General features: G+C 38.3%; 1 protein-coding gene across 3 annotated transcripts; it reads right to left on the reverse strand.

Moving 5' to 3' along the window:
* Window positions 1–1820: 1820 nt before the first annotated feature.
* LOC122067791 (rhodanese-like domain-containing protein 6) lies at window positions 1821–16488 on the reverse strand. Of its 3 annotated transcripts, none has more exons than XM_042631639.1 (9): window positions 16228–16488; window positions 14363–14524; window positions 12305–12410; window positions 11896–12088; window positions 11525–11606; window positions 9950–10032; window positions 8054–8186; window positions 6065–6293; window positions 1821–3167 (listed from the first exon to the last, which is right to left on the reverse strand). In XM_042631639.1, the coding sequence occupies exons 1-9, from the start codon at window positions 16471–16473 to the stop codon at window positions 2428–2430; spliced, it is 1974 nt and encodes a 657-aa protein (XP_042487573.1). In that variant the 5' UTR covers window positions 16474–16488; the 3' UTR covers window positions 1821–2427. The 3 variants fall into 3 exon arrangements, with proteins under 3 accessions (XP_042487573.1, XP_042487578.1, XP_042487565.1); XM_042631644.1 differs by having other exon boundaries at window positions 6065–6245; window positions 11896–12094; XM_042631631.1 differs by having other exon boundaries at window positions 11896–12094.
* Window positions 16489–16745: the final 257 nt, after the last annotated feature.

Consider the following 16745-nt stretch of genomic DNA (forward strand, 5'->3'; position numbering starts at 1 on the left):
GAGAGGAGAGAGAAGCCGCTGAGGAAGGATCTGAGGCCTGGGACCGGTTTGGAGGGTGAATCGGAGGGTGAAGGTGGAGCACCTGCGTATGATGATGAAGAATCTGAGGTAGAAGTAGAAGAGGAGGAGGAGGAGGAGGCGGAGGAGGAGGAAGTGGGAGAAGAAGAAGAAGAAGAAAGAAGGGGAATTTGAGGGGAGAGCTGATGTCGATGGAGGTGATTTCGAGGTTCAGGTCGCAGCGCCGGGTTTTGTGGTGCTCTCTCATGGTTATCACAGTTTCCTCGTTTTCTTTTCTTACAAAGATTGTCATGGTGGTGGTAGGGGTTGGGAAATGAGCAACTGTGGCGGCACCACCACCTGCAAGTGATCTCTTCAACTAACATCTTAGGCCCGTTTGGTAACGTTTCTGCCGTTTCTATTTGAAGAAATGGCAGAAACATAAATTTCTGTTTCTAGAAACAGAAACGGAATTGAAGGTGTTTGATAAGTTATATTTTTAGAAGTCAATAATAACCAGTGAAAAAATGGCGACAAGTCGTTTTCAGAAACGGCGTCTGGGTCGTTTTCAGAAACGGCGCCTGGGTCGTTTCTTGAACCATAAATAAGTATAAATTTCTATTTCTATTTCTGAAAATAAGTGAAACAAAACAGTTTTATCAAACGTTTTTTGTTCTGTTTCTGTTGTTTCTGGAAACAGAAACGGAAAAAACGCGTTTCTGAAAACGTTATCAAACGGGCCCTTAGTTCTTCTCCCTTCCTAGACCTAGACTGGTTTAGGATTTTAAGAAATTAAGACATATAATGGTCTTTCAAGATTAAGTTGTTTTCTCACTAAAGGGTAATATTGTCTTTTCAGATTTAAAACTAACAACATACTAAATTTTTCCAAAACAATTTTTTTTTTTTTTATAAATAATACTTAAATAAATTTACTACCTAATGGCTAATGTTACAAGCCATTCTATTTGATATTTTACCGTAAAGTGTTCCAGCCACCATCTAAACCGTGATGACTCCGGCGGGTAAGACAGAATGGGTGAGCACTACTGAGTACTAACCAAGCTAAGCCTAATTCTCGTTGATCGGTGTTGGTAGCTTAATTAGAGCTCAAACAAGAACCTTAAAACACGAAAAAACACTTCCAGCATTACCATCCACTATCATTTCAGTGATTAGATATAGTGTTTTTTTCCTGGACAAATTAAGCAAATCATTTATCACAAAGAAAGATAATTATTACTTGGTGTTGCGTGCCTAGGAGGGCAGCGTGCTTTTGGATGTGGTATGCATATTATACATGTATTTAGCTGATTCAAGTTCTTCGGGTTGGAGAATGTCAGAGTCAACAAAGACCCAACTGAACCTGATCCAATGTAGCAATCAACAATGTGACTAGTTGAACTGAGTCTAGCTGATATACCAAGCTGTTTGGTCCCTTGACAGGTTGATCTGAGTTGGGATTTGAAAATTTTCAATCCTTCAGTTTCCAATTAGTTCCAAAAGTAATGTAGATAGGATTGATTCATGCACACTATATGGCTGACAGGCATAAAATCTACATTACTTCCAGCATCTTTAGATACACCATAGAAGGGATTCTTCAAAACTACAAAGACATTTGCAGGATATGTACCTAAGCTACTTACTCATGCATGATCCTTTGATCAAAGAATGGTGAATAGTATCAAGGTATACTGTCTCCTGCTTACATTGATAAATTCAAAAGAAATTATGTCCTCTTATCCATAGGCAGTTGTTCAATTAGTACTGATTACACAAAATGGGATGATATGGTGAAATCAATCAGATTGATCCTTCAGTTTAGTACCTCAATTTTTATGTAATTTTCTTCATACCCTGCAATATCATGCTTCTTTGTTATTCTCGCAGTATTGAAGGGTTGCCATAAGCATACAAGAAATTGATCAAAATCAAAATAGAATCAGAACAAAATTCTTCAATGGCTTATCCCAGTGTGTTCCTACTTTAAAAGATTGGAAGATTTGTATTTGAGGCTTGAAATTACCCAGTTTTTTAAATGCACTAACATTACATAAAAAGTACGAGGAACTCAACCCAAACCAACCCAAACCACCACCCCCTTCCTGAGCTGCAGAGAGACGAATGTCATGGGCAAGGAAGAACCGGTTCAAAGCCTCGTATGCACAGTGCAGGCCCATGTTTTGCCTGCGGCAGCTAGAAGAGTAATACTCTGTTGAAACTCTTGCAAGGACAAATCCTCATATAAATATCCAGAGACTTGTGTCTTGTACATCCTGCCTGAACTACCGTCACAACTATGATAACAGGAAATTTGTTACGTTTCATGTGTTGAGGCTACCGTTCTCGAGGCCTCAAAAATAATGTCCAGCTTACTTACATAACAAAGATGTGGCGGGTGCACATCAAATGAAATCCCTGCAAGAATCAGACAAAACGCTGAAGAAAAGCTTCGATCTGGTCAATATAAGGAGACTGCGTAGGAATTATATGGCCTGATTCATGTTCAATGATCACTGAGCAGCCTTCCTCAAATAACCCAGCAAGCTCCTTGCTGGTGTGGCATGCTATCTGTCTATCTTTACCTTTGCCATTCCCAAAAATATGAAGAGAGGGGAAGTTGATTGATCTTGGCTTGACTTGAGACAAATTTAGAGCAAATCCTGAGCATAAAATCACAAATCTGAAATCAATTTCACCAGCCATTTTTCCTCGCTCTGCAGAGACTGCGGCAGCCATCGCTGCTCCCTGTGAGAATCCCAGGATCCCATCAAACGGCCCTTTCTGAGAGAAGACAGTCTCCAGATAAGCTAGTGATATATCAAAACCACCAGTTTGTTGCTGGTACTGTAGAGGATCAAATGTTTCGCTCGCCATCTCCCAATCTGTTCCCCTTGATCCAATGAACTCGGGTGCAACCAACCAAGCATACCTCTTCTTGCACTTCTCCCCTGGTGGTGGACTTTGTTGTACTGGTGAAGAGTTGCAAGTTTCGGCTTGACGAGATTGATAAATGAAGGGCAACTCATGGGGTGCATCAACGAAAACAAGCTCTGCAATGTTTTTTAGTTTCTTGGCAAATGATGCTGTTCTGCCCTTGAAATTTGAGGCATTCTGCCGAAACCCATGCAAGCAAAGTATTCGGAGACGTCTAGAAGACCTGGAATCTATGGAATATTACAGTCAGAAACCAGGCCAAATATACAAACCCATGCTCAAGAACCTCAACAAGCCAGCGAAAAGTTTACTAGTGGGGTGAGCTGGGAGTAAATGGAATATGATTAAAATAAATGATGAAGACATACAATGAACATTTATAAGGCAACTATAAACATTCCATATTCAGTACAACCATAACATTAGGGCATGTATTTGTCAATTGATAGGACTTGATGGAAATTTGATCTGGCTGAAAATTGGTGCATAATATTTCGTTCAGATTTACTATAAATGGAGTTGCCACTTCTTTTTACAAATCAGAAATCATTAAGTCTAACTATATCAGTGCAAGGCATCCAAGATATTTGATCCAAACATGTATACACATGATATGGACCACATCCACTACTACTGCAGGCATGAATATGGTTGAAGACTAGGCTCTAACAGCTCAACTCAACTCAGCCTTCTTGCAACTAAATAGGGTCAGCCACATGGATCCTCTTTTGCCAATCAACTCTATTCAAAGCCATGTTTATTACCAGACCAGTGCTATGCATATCTTTCTTCACTTCTTCTCCTAGAGTCATTTTTGGCCTGCCCCTGACTCTTTTAGTTAAGGAGCTTAATGGTGCATTAAATGTCTCCGTTAAGGAGCTTAATGGCCTAATAGTTGTGATGTTACCTAACATAACTTGGTCTTACCCCAAGGGGGTTGCTCAGTTGGTAAAGACCAACACCTCCAAATTAAGAGGTCATGAGTTCAACTCTCCTTGGGGCCTAGCTATAAAAAAGAAAAAGTGGTCACCATTGTACACGTTGATGCAGATACGGCTGCCCTTACTTGGTTGGACCAGCATAAGCGGCTTTGGAAGCCAAAAGCCAAGAAGAACCGGTCCAGCCCAGAGTTTTGGTCCAACAAGGGTTGGAAATAAAATTAGTAGTTTACTTAGTATTTTATTTCATGCTTTTATTTTTCAGACTTGAACGTAGGAGTAGGATTTATTTCCTTGCTTTGGTTTCCTTTTTATAGTTGTTTCCTAGTTTAGGCTAGTTTCCATTTCAGTTAAGTTTCTAATTTCATGTTCCTATTTTCCTATATATTGGCTGTAATCGATTGAAGATTTAGAGAGTGATTTGATTATTGAATGAAGATGTTGAGTTTGTGCACCAGTGAAGTGTGTGATTCCTCTCCTTCCCCTTCCTACTCTGATTTTTTTCTTCTTCGACTTCTATTTCTCTGCGCCTTCTTCTTTCTTCTTCCTCTCGTCGCCTTCTTCTTTCTTCTTTTTTTGTTACTCAAACCCTAGCAGGGATGGGTTCCGCCTCTGTTTTGCAACAAAGTTTTTTTTTTTTTTTTTTGGCACGTGACGATGAAAGGAGGAAAGAGGTCGCACAGTGGGTGGGTTGGGTTTCGGTTGACTTCTCCAACAATGACTTTTTTTTTTTGGGTTCCTGCCTCTCGATCTCCCTTCTCTTTTTCTTTTTTCTTTTCTTTTTCTTTTTCTTTTTTTTTTTTTTTTTTTTTGCTGATGGAAGTCTGAGGCCGAGACGGAGGTAACAGAGGCTCGGTGGGGTTTCGGAAGGGTTGAAGGGGTGGGGTTGGGGTTTCAACTGGGACGATGGGTATGAAGATTTTTTTTTTGTTTGTTCTCTGTCACGGTAGAACCAAAAATAGAGAATGGAAAAGGAAGAAAGGGAATGGGAAGAGAACGAATGAGGATCCTTTGGCTCTGATACCAAGTTGATGGAGATCCTTTAGGAAAGAAAGGGAAAATCAGAGTAGGAAGGGGAAGGAGAGGAATCACACACTTCACTGGTGTACAAACTCAACATCTTCATTCAATAATCAAATCACTCTCTAAATCTTCAATCGATTACAGCCAATATATAGGAAAATAGGAACATGAAATTAGAAACTTAATTGAAATGGAAACTAGCCTAAACTAGAAAACAACTATAAAAAGGAAACCAAAGCAAGGAAATAAATCCTACTCCTACGTTCAAGTCTGGAAAATAAAAGCATGAAATAAAATACTAAGTAAACTACTAATTTTATTTCCAACCCTTGTTGGACCAAAACCCTGGGCTAGACCGGTTCTTCTTGGCTCTTGGCTTCCAAAGCCGGTCATGCTGGTCCAACCAAGTAAGGACAGCCGTATCTGCATCACACGTCTATGCCACCTCAAAACGACTCTAAGGAAACATTAAATGACTATATTAATCATTTGTAATCATTTTTTATTACAATCCTTTTTTGGGGGGGCGGGGGGGGGGTCCTACGAAAGTGATTAGATTCACTAGTATTGGAGGTAAACCTTTTGTTTATGATAAACCAAAGACCTCATCAGCTGAGCAAGCTGGCACCTTCAATCCATTTTCTTCTCTTCGGGTAGAGGGAAATCAAAGAAATTTGGTTAGAGATTCCTCATGGTTCCTTTCCATTTCCTTTTTAACCTTTGGAATCCAAGCAACAGATTTGAAGTTACAAGGAAGAAAATAAGACAGAAAATTGTTCCTTTCCATTTTCATTTTTGGGTCTTTAAATATCACTGCAAGTTTATAGTAATTAAGTTATGGAGGGTTGTCATGTGAAGTCCTGTTTTGGATTCTATTTGTACAGATATAGTCAAACAAATATAGAATTGCGCAAATGAGAAATGCGAGAAATTGATATAAGAAAATAATAAGAAACTCAATTATGCATCAGGAAAGAGAAGTTAAGAATGAGAAAGTCCTATTAACAAAGAAATCAGAAAATCCAAAATGAAAAGTAAGAGAGAATGAAACCACAAAAAATTATAAACTTCGGGAGAAGAGAAACCTATGAAGAAGCATGGGTTTTTATTCTATTTTCCCAATATGAATGAAGGAAAAGCTATGCAAAAAGTGATACGGACCTTACCATGTTTCCAGGGGACTTTAGAAAGCAATGTCGTACAATCAGACAAGGTAGAAGATTCAAGACCAACAACTTCAGAGTTATCATCTGGAGTTGATTCTATTGGACATCCGTTATCCTCCATTTGTCGTCTCTTACTATGTTTCTGGCAGAGCTCACAGACATATAAGGCACTATCCTTTCCCTGACCCATAATATCATCCGAATAACAAAAGTAAGTGCAATCATATACCTGATACAGAAACATGCACTCGAACTACCAAGAAGTGAATTAAATGGTTAATGAACTTGGGCTTCACAGGAGAGGAGAAACCATCAAAATACATAAAAAGCAAAAAAAGTATTGACCTTTTTCACAAAAGTTCTCTACAGAAAATGCCACAGTGAGCAGACTTGAAGTAGTGTATACCCAGTTACCATTGCCTCAACAACAATGCAGATTTTAAAGTAACAGATAACTTGAAAAAGTCACTGCAGCAAGACACCACAAACAATAATAGACTTGAGGGGAAGAGAGACAACGAAGAAATTTTTTTCTTCTTTTCTTTTTGGGGGGTGGGTGGGGGGAGAGGAGTCATTTGGAGCAAAGATATTGCAGGCATGTTATCCCCGAGCCACTGAATTGAAACTCACTTCTAAGCTTCAAATTCAAATCCATTTTGGAATATTTAAATGTATTCATGGAGTATTTCAGACTCCTGCAGATGATAAGGAGAAGAAAGAAGGAGAACCGGCAATCACTTCCTCACCCCAGTTAGAAGTTTAATTGCAGTTACAAAATTACATAGTTTACATTTCCCAAACCAGGAGAAATTCATTTCGATAGAGGGCAAAGGAAATGCTTCACTATACTCATGAGTCATGACCAAAAACCCAGAAAGCTAATAGACAAGCTCTACCAAGAACACATGAGGTTGCGCGAACACACACCTTGAATTCAGCTTCTCACTATGGTCTTCAGGTGCTATCAGCTGGGGCCTTACATAATACATGAATATTATATATATTAGAAGTACTTAGATAGCACAAACTCACTAACTGATTAAGCTTTTACCGAGAGACTTGGGTGACATAACCCACTTGATTTGGACCGAATGTTGTGCTAACATAAATGCACACAACTTAAGTATTAGAGCTTACAATATATACAGTAAATAAACATATTTTTTGTCACTGTGCTTTAAAAAAAAAAAAAAAAAAAAAAACTAAATGTGGTGTCTATTAATAGAACCAACAGTTAAACTTCTTCAAGATAAATTAAAGAATTTTCAAAAAAAAAAAAAAATATTTGAGGTAAAAAAATCACATGAAAAAGATGAAACAATCCAGCCCCCTACTCTTGGCATGATATTCCCCGCTTTGGCCCATGGGCCTTACAGCTTTAAAACGTGTCATGCCATAGTAAGGAGGCTACCCTTTATCAATAGCTTAGGATCTTCCTCCCTAACTGGTGTGGGACTAAAGAGCATTCCCCCCTCAACGCCTCTCCCGATTCTTGCCCGAACTTTGGGGCTCAACGGATCTGAGCCATTTATTGGGTGTGATACCCTTTGAGGCACAGCGTCCCCGCTGTAGCCCTACATGGGACGGGAGTTTGCTCTGATACCACAGTAACGCCCCAACCCTAGACCAAGCCACGATATTATCTGCTTTGGGGTGACACCGTGTGGGGCCGCAACAAAGATGTGCTGCAAGGAGAAAGAGAATGTCACGTCCAAGAAACGGCCTAGGTTCATTAAGCACCAAATGTTGGGAAAAAATGGGAGAGGCATTGAGGGGGCAGGCTCTATAGCCCCACATCGACTAGGAGGAAGAAACTGGGGTAGTTGATAATCTCTAGCAACCCGTCCATTGTCATGATGCATTTTAAAGCCTAGAGGGGTTCATCCCAAAGCGGACTATATCATGGCTTGCTGTGGGGTTGGGGTGAAGACTTATAGCTCATGGTCAATCACAAACCATATATAAGATGGCTAAGGGATTAGAGCAAACCTGACAACCATCACAGATCAAGACCAGCATCCGACAATAAGTGCATCGGCTTCTTGAAGAATAATCATCGAATGCACAACCACAGAGCAGGCAGGATCCAACAATGTCACGGGCGGAGGTTCCAACAGAAATTCTGTAGCCAATGCAGAGAAATTGGAATAGCATTCAGCAAAACTTTACAACCATTCATATTATGTTCCCTGACTGTTTCTTCAGTCAATTTCCCTTAAGTATCAAAATGGAAACAGAAATTTTATATTCCAAAATTAGGAAAATGCAGTTGCATAGTTCGTTACATACTCCCACTGTAGTAATTGCTAATTGTGATGTCAAGCCTGAAATTAGACTGAGCTATTTGAATTTAGTTTAACCAGGTCAACAAGACGATGAGACAAATGCAGAAACAAGCTGGTCCAATGACAGACACCACACAACTTTGATGGCACATGATCAGCAGCAATTTGGTAACTGCAAAAGCTCATCTAGCTCCCTACTCTCATCCCACTCTCTGCCACTTTATAGCCCCATCTTGCTCTACAATCTACCAACCCAAAACCCTTAATTTACATCAAGTAACCATAATCTATTGATAATAGAATGGGAAAACATGTCTATAATAAACAACACCACCAACAACAAAAATAACAGCAAACCAAACCAAAAAAGGTTGGGAAACCTCAAAGATAACTACAAAACAGGGTAAGGACCCACATCCACGTGCAAAACATCCCTAGACTCCTGATATGACCAACTCATCGGCTAAAGTGTTGGCAGTCCTCAATCTCCAACTGAAAAAAGAAATTCCTGATTGAAACACAGAGATCTTGCTTTTTGGTGAGATACATGTGTTTCCTTGATCTACATCATGTTTGCTTTTTGTCCATATTTCCCATGTATTGCTGAGCCTCATTATTCAAGGTTGACCCATCAGGCTACCAGAAGCTCAATCAGATAAACCTTGTATAACCCATAACATAGCCTCTAGAACATTCACTAAATGTTTACTGTAATCTGAGACATCTAGACTAGGTTGTCATGACATTTAACTCAATAATTGGCCATTAATGCCCAAAAATTTAGTTTAACCCTTAGGAACAACTTAGGGTTAGCCAATTAAAACATTTGAATTATAACAATCTTTTTTCACTTCAAATTATCCTAGTTGAGGGCATGAAATTAATGTCCTACATCAGAAAAGGTTCAATTATAAAACTAGCAATTATTTAAATAGATATTATTTACATCCAATCATGATATTATCTTATCTAAATGCACTCTCTTGATCTATCTGAGAAAATTTTGTAAGAAATTAGCTCAAAACATATTAAATGAATAAGGGCCAGTAGCACCGACACTCCTATTTTGCATTTTTTGCCCCAAATACTACACCCACCTTGTATCAGAACACTGGTTTTAAAGGTACAAGACCTAGGCCCAATACAGGCCAATGGAACCCCCACCCTCATACATGAGAAAACTACACCAGATGAGAGGGCCACCCATCCAAAAAAAAAAACAGCTCTGCTCTGGAAAGCTGAGAGTCTAGAAGGGTAGCACTTGGCTGGCGGAGGTATTCATTAGAACAAGATGTTCATCTAGAAGGGGGTGTGTCCATCCACTGAAATGCAACAATCTCCAAGGGCCAGTACTCACTCTATGAAACTGATCAATGGCACTGATGGAACCACATTCTGCAAGGAAATTCCTAAATGGTCACCAAATAGGATAATTTGGTTCAGGATTTGAGAATCCAGCAACTTTGGTAATCACGTGCCATGAACATCGTATCTTCATGCTCATTTACATAACTGCGTAACACATCGACTGTGTATACAAGAAAATTACTGGGAATGAAATATGCATGAGCAGAGGGCACAGAAAAAAAAAAAGAAGCACCTGTGATCAAAAACAAAATTCTTTCCTTTGAAGAAACCACCATCCGGAAATTGTTCCAAATACCGTTGTATTCCACCAAAAAGCTGCAATAAGAAATGTAACATCAAAGAAGTGGCATGCATCAATATAGAAAAACAAGAAAAAACATGCTAAACGACCCACCCCAATTAGTAAAAGGTTTCATCTCCTTGCAATTTTTTTCAAAAAAAAAAAAAAAAAGAATGGAAGAGATCAAGCGGCCACCGGTGGATAGGAGAGCAAAAATTGTGTGGAGGATGGTTACTTTGGCTCTGTTTGTGTGTGTTTTCATATTTTCTTTTCCTGGATGGATATTCCATTTTCCATGTGTTGGTGCATTTGCAGAAAGAATGTAAGAATACTTGAAGCACGGCAACTCCAGCACTGAGTTTAAACAACAACAGAGAATTTATAATCAGTCTTTTTAGTTGCCTGAATTTTGGGGACAGAATACTTTTGCTACTTGGGATAATTAGGATGATTTTTTGTATAGGGGGAATGGACAGACTGAATTGTACAGAAGGTCCTCTTATGGATTCTCAACACCAGCATTAGAAAGGTGAAATGCTGAAACATTGGATGACAAACTATGATAATAGTCATGGTTTTAAAACATTGAAATTTCTTATTGCATTGTAGATGATCCATGGGGAGTTCATCAATTCAACCAAGGTTGTTGCAACAACAGTCTCAGTCAATCAAACAACTCACACGTAGTAGCATCTAAAAATTCACTGTTACAACTCTCTCTCTCTCTCTCTCTCACACACACACACACACACACAGGATTTCATCATGGCTAACATGTCAAAAGAGAAAACATATTTGAAGCCAAATCGGAATACATCAGAAGCAAACTAAATCAGAAAACAAATGGTGACAAGGAAATAAAATTTAGAAATCAAAGGCCTGAGGCAAGACACTAGGATCTCCAAATGCATGAGGGGTAATTCTAAGGGCATGATACTAAACCCTGAAGCCCTCTCAGTATCTCTCATATAGAAAATCAAATTTTCAAAAGAGACAGAGGCTATTGAATACTTCGCAAGGAAAAAGAAGGATGCCACGACAAAAAAAAAAAAAGGGGTCTATTTACATTTCTAATAAATAATAATGTTAAGTGAATTAAGTCATTGATTCATGTCTATAAATACTTAATAAAAAGAATCAAAGGCTAATAGAAATAATAGTTAAGAAAGTCATCTCCTCACCCAAAAAAATAAAAATAAAGGCCAAGAAGAAATTAAAGTGCAGGGTTCACTGTTCCCTTCCTCATCTATTAGAGAAAATTTTAATATGAAAAAGAGAATTTTTTAAAATTCCTGAATATGTTAAAAATACAAATGAGCTAATATTTTAAACAAAAATATTACAAAAGAAATAAAAAAAAATGCTTTTAGAATCATTCCTTTGAAAAGAATCCCATTTCTTCCTGAAAATACATAGAGAATTTGGCACCATGATAACAGGCATACTCTTTGACAATCCCATCCGTTTCAGAAGCACACAACAGAAATTATTTCTCACCAGAGAACAATGAAAACATGGGAAACTTACTTGGTACACATGCTCAAAACCAGCACCTTTTGACCTAATATATGATGAAGCCATCTCGCATCTTATTCCTCCAGTGCAATACCTGCAACATAAAAGACAGAAACCTAAAAAATACAATAAAATAAATCCCACCAAGCAAGGTTGTAGAAACCTTCTCCTACATATAGTATGACATGTTAAGCAAAAGGACAGACATGCATTTCTGCAGCAGCTTTTTCTTAGAAGACGGTGAGTTAAAAGAAGCAACAGAAAAAAGGGTAGCTAAGGATCAGTATGATGATAACTTCATTACTTCATTATACTTAAACCACAATATTTAATTATTCAATGAGAACTTAAGATGCAGAACTGTTATCTAGCAAAGTAGTTACATGAGCACGCAGTTTCCTTGCAATTGTTCAGAATGATTATCTATCCAGGCAGGAAGATCACTATATTGCCTGATCTCCGGATCCAAAGTCTGCACATTTGGGGTCTGAAACTTCCCAATTCTTGTCTCATACAGATTCCTTGCATCCAACAAAATGAGTTTTCTATTCTGAGTAGAATCCTCGTTCTCCAAAACTGTACCTGAGTATAGCATCTCCCTCATCAGCAAAATGGCAACTGCAATCTCCAAATTAATATTTCTTCCAAAAATTAATTCAACGACAATCCTCATGAGAGGGGAAAAAGGATATTGAATTATCATATATCAATATATCACTTGCATACTGCAAAGTATACAATATAGAGAGAATAAAGGAGGAGAAGAGCGGCACAAAGACAAATCACACTCACCACCACTCTGAAGAACAGAATGAAACCCAACTGCTGAGAGATGTTTGCCAGCATTAGAAATATGAGGTGACTTCAATAGAGGATGAGAAGAAAATGTAACTAGTTCCTGTAGAAGATCAAACTATCATCAGTACTCCAACTGGAGAGTTCCTACAGAAGGCAAAGCTATCGTTAGCAATATGATATAATATACAAAACAACATTTAGATATGCATGCTGATACTGAACTATACAAACTCCAGCTGATATCATTTTTTGCCAAACCCTGTGAAACTTGAACATTTGACTGTGCCAATTGGTTAAATTCAAAAAGCCTTCACATCATTTCATGGAAGCATCTCCAGAGGCAAATGTATCTCATCAACTACATCAGCCCCTGGAGTTTATAAATGGAGTGTAAATTTGATGGCAGCTTGGACATTGGGCTCAATTTGAGAAACACCTGTCTCTTTCCAACAAAAACCATGAATTGTAATGCAAGACAACATTTTCTGGCAAGCTAGTGCATCAAAGAAACATGTAAATATGTAGTTGATTCTATAGCCCCACATTCCCATCTAAGAGAATAAAAAAATACTTAGAGCCCAAGATGATCTCAAGTACCTTTAATCCTTTGAGGCCTTCTTATAAAACCTCTTCATGCATGTGAACATTAAAGAAAAGACAAATGACAAAACAAAAGACAATTGCATATAGGTGACAAGAAAATAATTCCAAGTTAATCGTACATGCAAAATAGTCAACTCATATAAGAAATAAAATCACACTCATACAACAGAGAGAAAAAATATAAATTACTGCCTCAAGCCAAAAAAAAAAGCACAAAGGAAGCATAGTTTTTAAGGCGTTGGTAAGGCGACGGCCTTGGCGCTGATGCGGTCTAGAGATGGTAAGGCAGTGCTCCGCCTTACGTGAAGTGGAGCCTTATGGGTTTTTTTTTTTTTTAAACACATTTTAAAATTACTTGACGAAGATTCCAAATATAGATTTTTTATTGGTAGGTGTATGGTTTTGTTAACACTTGAGATGTATGAGATCAGCTTTACTCCACCAAAAATAACCAAAACAAACAAAACAAAAACACGATTCACAAACAGGGTTTGGATTTTGTCAAGGTTTTTAAGAAAGGGCTTTAAGAAGGAATCAAGGAACAAGAAAGAACCATTGATCCAGGTGACCATTTTGCTCCGGCAACGGCGAGCTTCTTCTTTGACAGGAGTAGAAATATAGTGGATGACCTTACGGCTTAGGCACTCATTTTGGCATCATAGAGGTAAGTATAATAAATACTTGTATTTTTTACGTCTTCTTTTCTTTATATTTATAATTTTGTTTCATAATTATGTATTTATATTATATGTTAATATGTTATGATGATTGATGATTGATGATTGATGATTGATGATTGAATATTGATGATTGATGATTGATGATTGATGATTGATGATTGATGATTGATGATTGATGATTGATGAAGATGAACTTAGTTTATTTACTTTATTGATTTGTTTTCTTGATGAATATCTTACATTGGTGTGAATATAAACCTTTAATATTTATTTAACACATGAGTAATATGATTCAACTAGGATTTGAGCCCAAATAAATTGGTTTTATAAAAAAAATTACACAGGAACGCTTTAGTCGATAAGGCGACACTTTATGCCAGCCTTATCACTAAGGCGCTCCGAAAGACCCTCAAACACCTCCGTCGCCTTACCGCCTTAAAAACTATGAAAGGAAGTCAACAAGTAACTTGGTTTGTAGATATACTAGTCAACAATGCCCAAATAGTACTTAAGTGAATTTATACATGTTTATACATGTATGAAAACAACTAGTCTATACATTGACCATAATGCGAAATGGTGCATTCCATACCCTTACCTGAGTGCCAAGTTTTTTATGAAATTGTTGGACCATGTTAATTGTCTTTAAAATAGGAAAATAAGACTTACCCATTATCAAAACATAAGAATAAGAAGAAAAAAAAAAACCCATAAATAAATCAATTATGATTTGTCCAGCTGACTATAATGATAAGATATTCAGACAAACCTTGACAACTCGAATAGAGAGTGAGGTGAATCCACATTCTTCAGCGATTATTTCATTTGAAGGGCAATGGCAAGATGCAAGCTTGAAGTCAGTTCCTTCAAATAAGTTATTTGACTTTAGAACAGCAATATGTTTCTCTAGTGAGGATAATTTTCCACCAACCTGAAAATAAAATACCAGTCCTAAAATATTGATAGAAGAAGATTAAAATATACAGACTTCAAAAAAAAAAATATAGAAAGGAAAAATGAAAAAAGAATCAACTGGTGGGCATATGGAAAACTTCGTAGCTACATTTGTGACAAATATCAGTTGGTATACCTACATATAAAGGCAAACAGAAGCACGTGGTTAATATGAGTATTCCTAGACAATGGCCTAAGGCACCATTGTGTTCCTTCCAAATAAGTAATAGCCTCTTGATTTTTCCTATAAGGTGGAATCTGAGGCCTAAACCCATCTTTAACAAGCCAAGGAAGACGCTCCTTGGTCTCTTGGAAGTGCTATTTAATCACCTTGGTGACACCTTCCAGGTCATCATTCAATGTCCTAACAAAGTAATTTCTATCAGACAATATTCTACTTCATGATGTTTATAAAACACTGTTCACCAGCCTCACAAAGTAATTTTATTAGATAATGAACATAGCCAACCTTGTAGATCCTTTCTACAACAGGGACCAGCAAAGGGATCAAAAGGTCCGATGGTTATAGCAATACACAAGGCCATATCCATTGCTTGCATTCTGAAGGTTCAATTCCTCGAACCAGGAAGAATTTCAAGATAACACCCTTAGCAGGCCCTTTTGACCGAGATTCAGACAATTATATAGACTAATGGGGAGATATGGGACAATCGACTCCCACATTGCAAAGGCAATGGCTATCTAATTCCACCAATTTTTAAAATGAAATGTCCCAAGCCCCCAGGTCAACAAGATAGATTGTTCAGTCGGTAGCCAGCATTAAAACCTTTCCCATAACAATATGAACACAAATGCCAAGAATTTGTTCTGTTGACCCTATGCTAGCGCATTCCTGGAAGCAACATGCTGCATAATCACCCAATGCAACGAAAGGAGGGCAAATGTGATTATAGCATCCCCTTTAAGTGAAATCCCACATGCCCCTCAGCTACAGTGAGACGTGATCAAGCATTCCTACTCCATAGACGAGGGAGTTTACAGAAGCCAGTCAAAGAAATTATGATCTGCTAGCCCATTTAGAACATTGAGTTCCAGAATGAAGTCAATGAGAGACTATGTAGCATGTTTAGAAAGAGTAAGTGAAAATGTAAGGAGGAAACCTCAGTGAATTTTTTTGACATGAAAGTCGTTCAAAAAAATTGGATCCCAGCAAGCAGCCAGGCTGTATACTCCCAAACAGAAAATTAGAGTCCATTGTCCTTAAGGAAGCAGGTAGCTTGTACTGAGACAACAGTTCATCAACTAGCCCATTTGGCCATTTTCTTTAAGCATTCCCTCACCCCTCCCCCCACTGCCAACAACGCATTATTTAATTAAAAAAAAAAAGACATTTTTCGTTTGTTGTTAAGGTTATTTCTAATCTGACTGTAGTACAAGACAGTTCGGAATGATAACCATGCCTTAATAGTTCAGAATTAATATCTACAGAAATTTAACCAGGCAGAATCTAAATCATTCATTCTGGGTTCTCTTTTTCCCTTGGTGGTCATAAATATGCTTATTTCGATGCCCTCGTAAACACAACACGAGAATTTAACCCAACAGTAATCTCTTTCAGGGCGAAAACAATGGAGGTCGAAGGAACTAGCCAGAGACTTTAGAGTAAGAAAACTAATATCATAAAAGGGAAAGGGGGCGTGAGGAGACGAATCAACATACCGTGACATTGACGCCATCTGAAGCGATACGAACTCGACCAAGAAGACCGAGTGATCGGCAGTTCAAATCGTAAAAGCTAACGAGCTCCTGCGTGTCCGGGACAGAAACGAATTTGTAGTAAAGGAGGACGCCCTCCTCTTCCTTCTGTGACATATCCCTCACTCTCTCTGAGACAGGCACACACTCGCGCAGTTGGGCTACAGGGTTCCGAAACGAAAGTAAAATACCAAGCCGGGCGCCTGGCATAAGTTTGGTTAAGTTCCTGTTTGAATTGGTGGAAACTATGGGGAAAGCTTTTCCTTCCCACGAGGCCCATTAGATGTTGGCCGATGAATAAGCCCGCCATCAGTGCAGTGAGCATTGGGCGACTTGGAGTCCCCTTGGAGCATATGTCAAGATGCTTTCAACCGTTCGATGTTCATTACACTTCACTGCCCATTGCAGAGGATGTGGACTCGCCATGCAAGGCTTCAACAACCAGGATCACATAGTTCACCCCAATGAGTCGGTGTTGACCA

The sequence above is a fragment of the Macadamia integrifolia genome, chromosome 2 (assembly GCF_013358625.1).
Source record: "Macadamia integrifolia cultivar HAES 741 chromosome 2, SCU_Mint_v3, whole genome shotgun sequence".
Classification (NCBI taxonomy): domain Eukaryota; kingdom Viridiplantae; phylum Streptophyta; class Magnoliopsida; order Proteales; family Proteaceae; genus Macadamia; species Macadamia integrifolia.

Excerpts from the sequence above, each read along its gene's own strand:
- LOC122067791 (XM_042631631.1), bottom strand. The coding sequence starts at position 16,473 with ATGCCAGGCGCCCGGCTTGGTATTTTACTTTCGTTTCGGAACCCTGTA. Across the intron at positions 14,525-16,227 it reads CAGATGGCGTCAATGTCACG|GTTGGTGGAAAATTATCCTC; the intron begins GTATGTTGATTC and ends TTTTATTTTCAG. Across the intron at positions 10,033-11,524 it reads GTTTTGAGCATGTGTACCAA|CTTTTTGGTGGAATACAACG; the intron begins GTAAGTTTCCCA and ends TTCTTATTGCAG.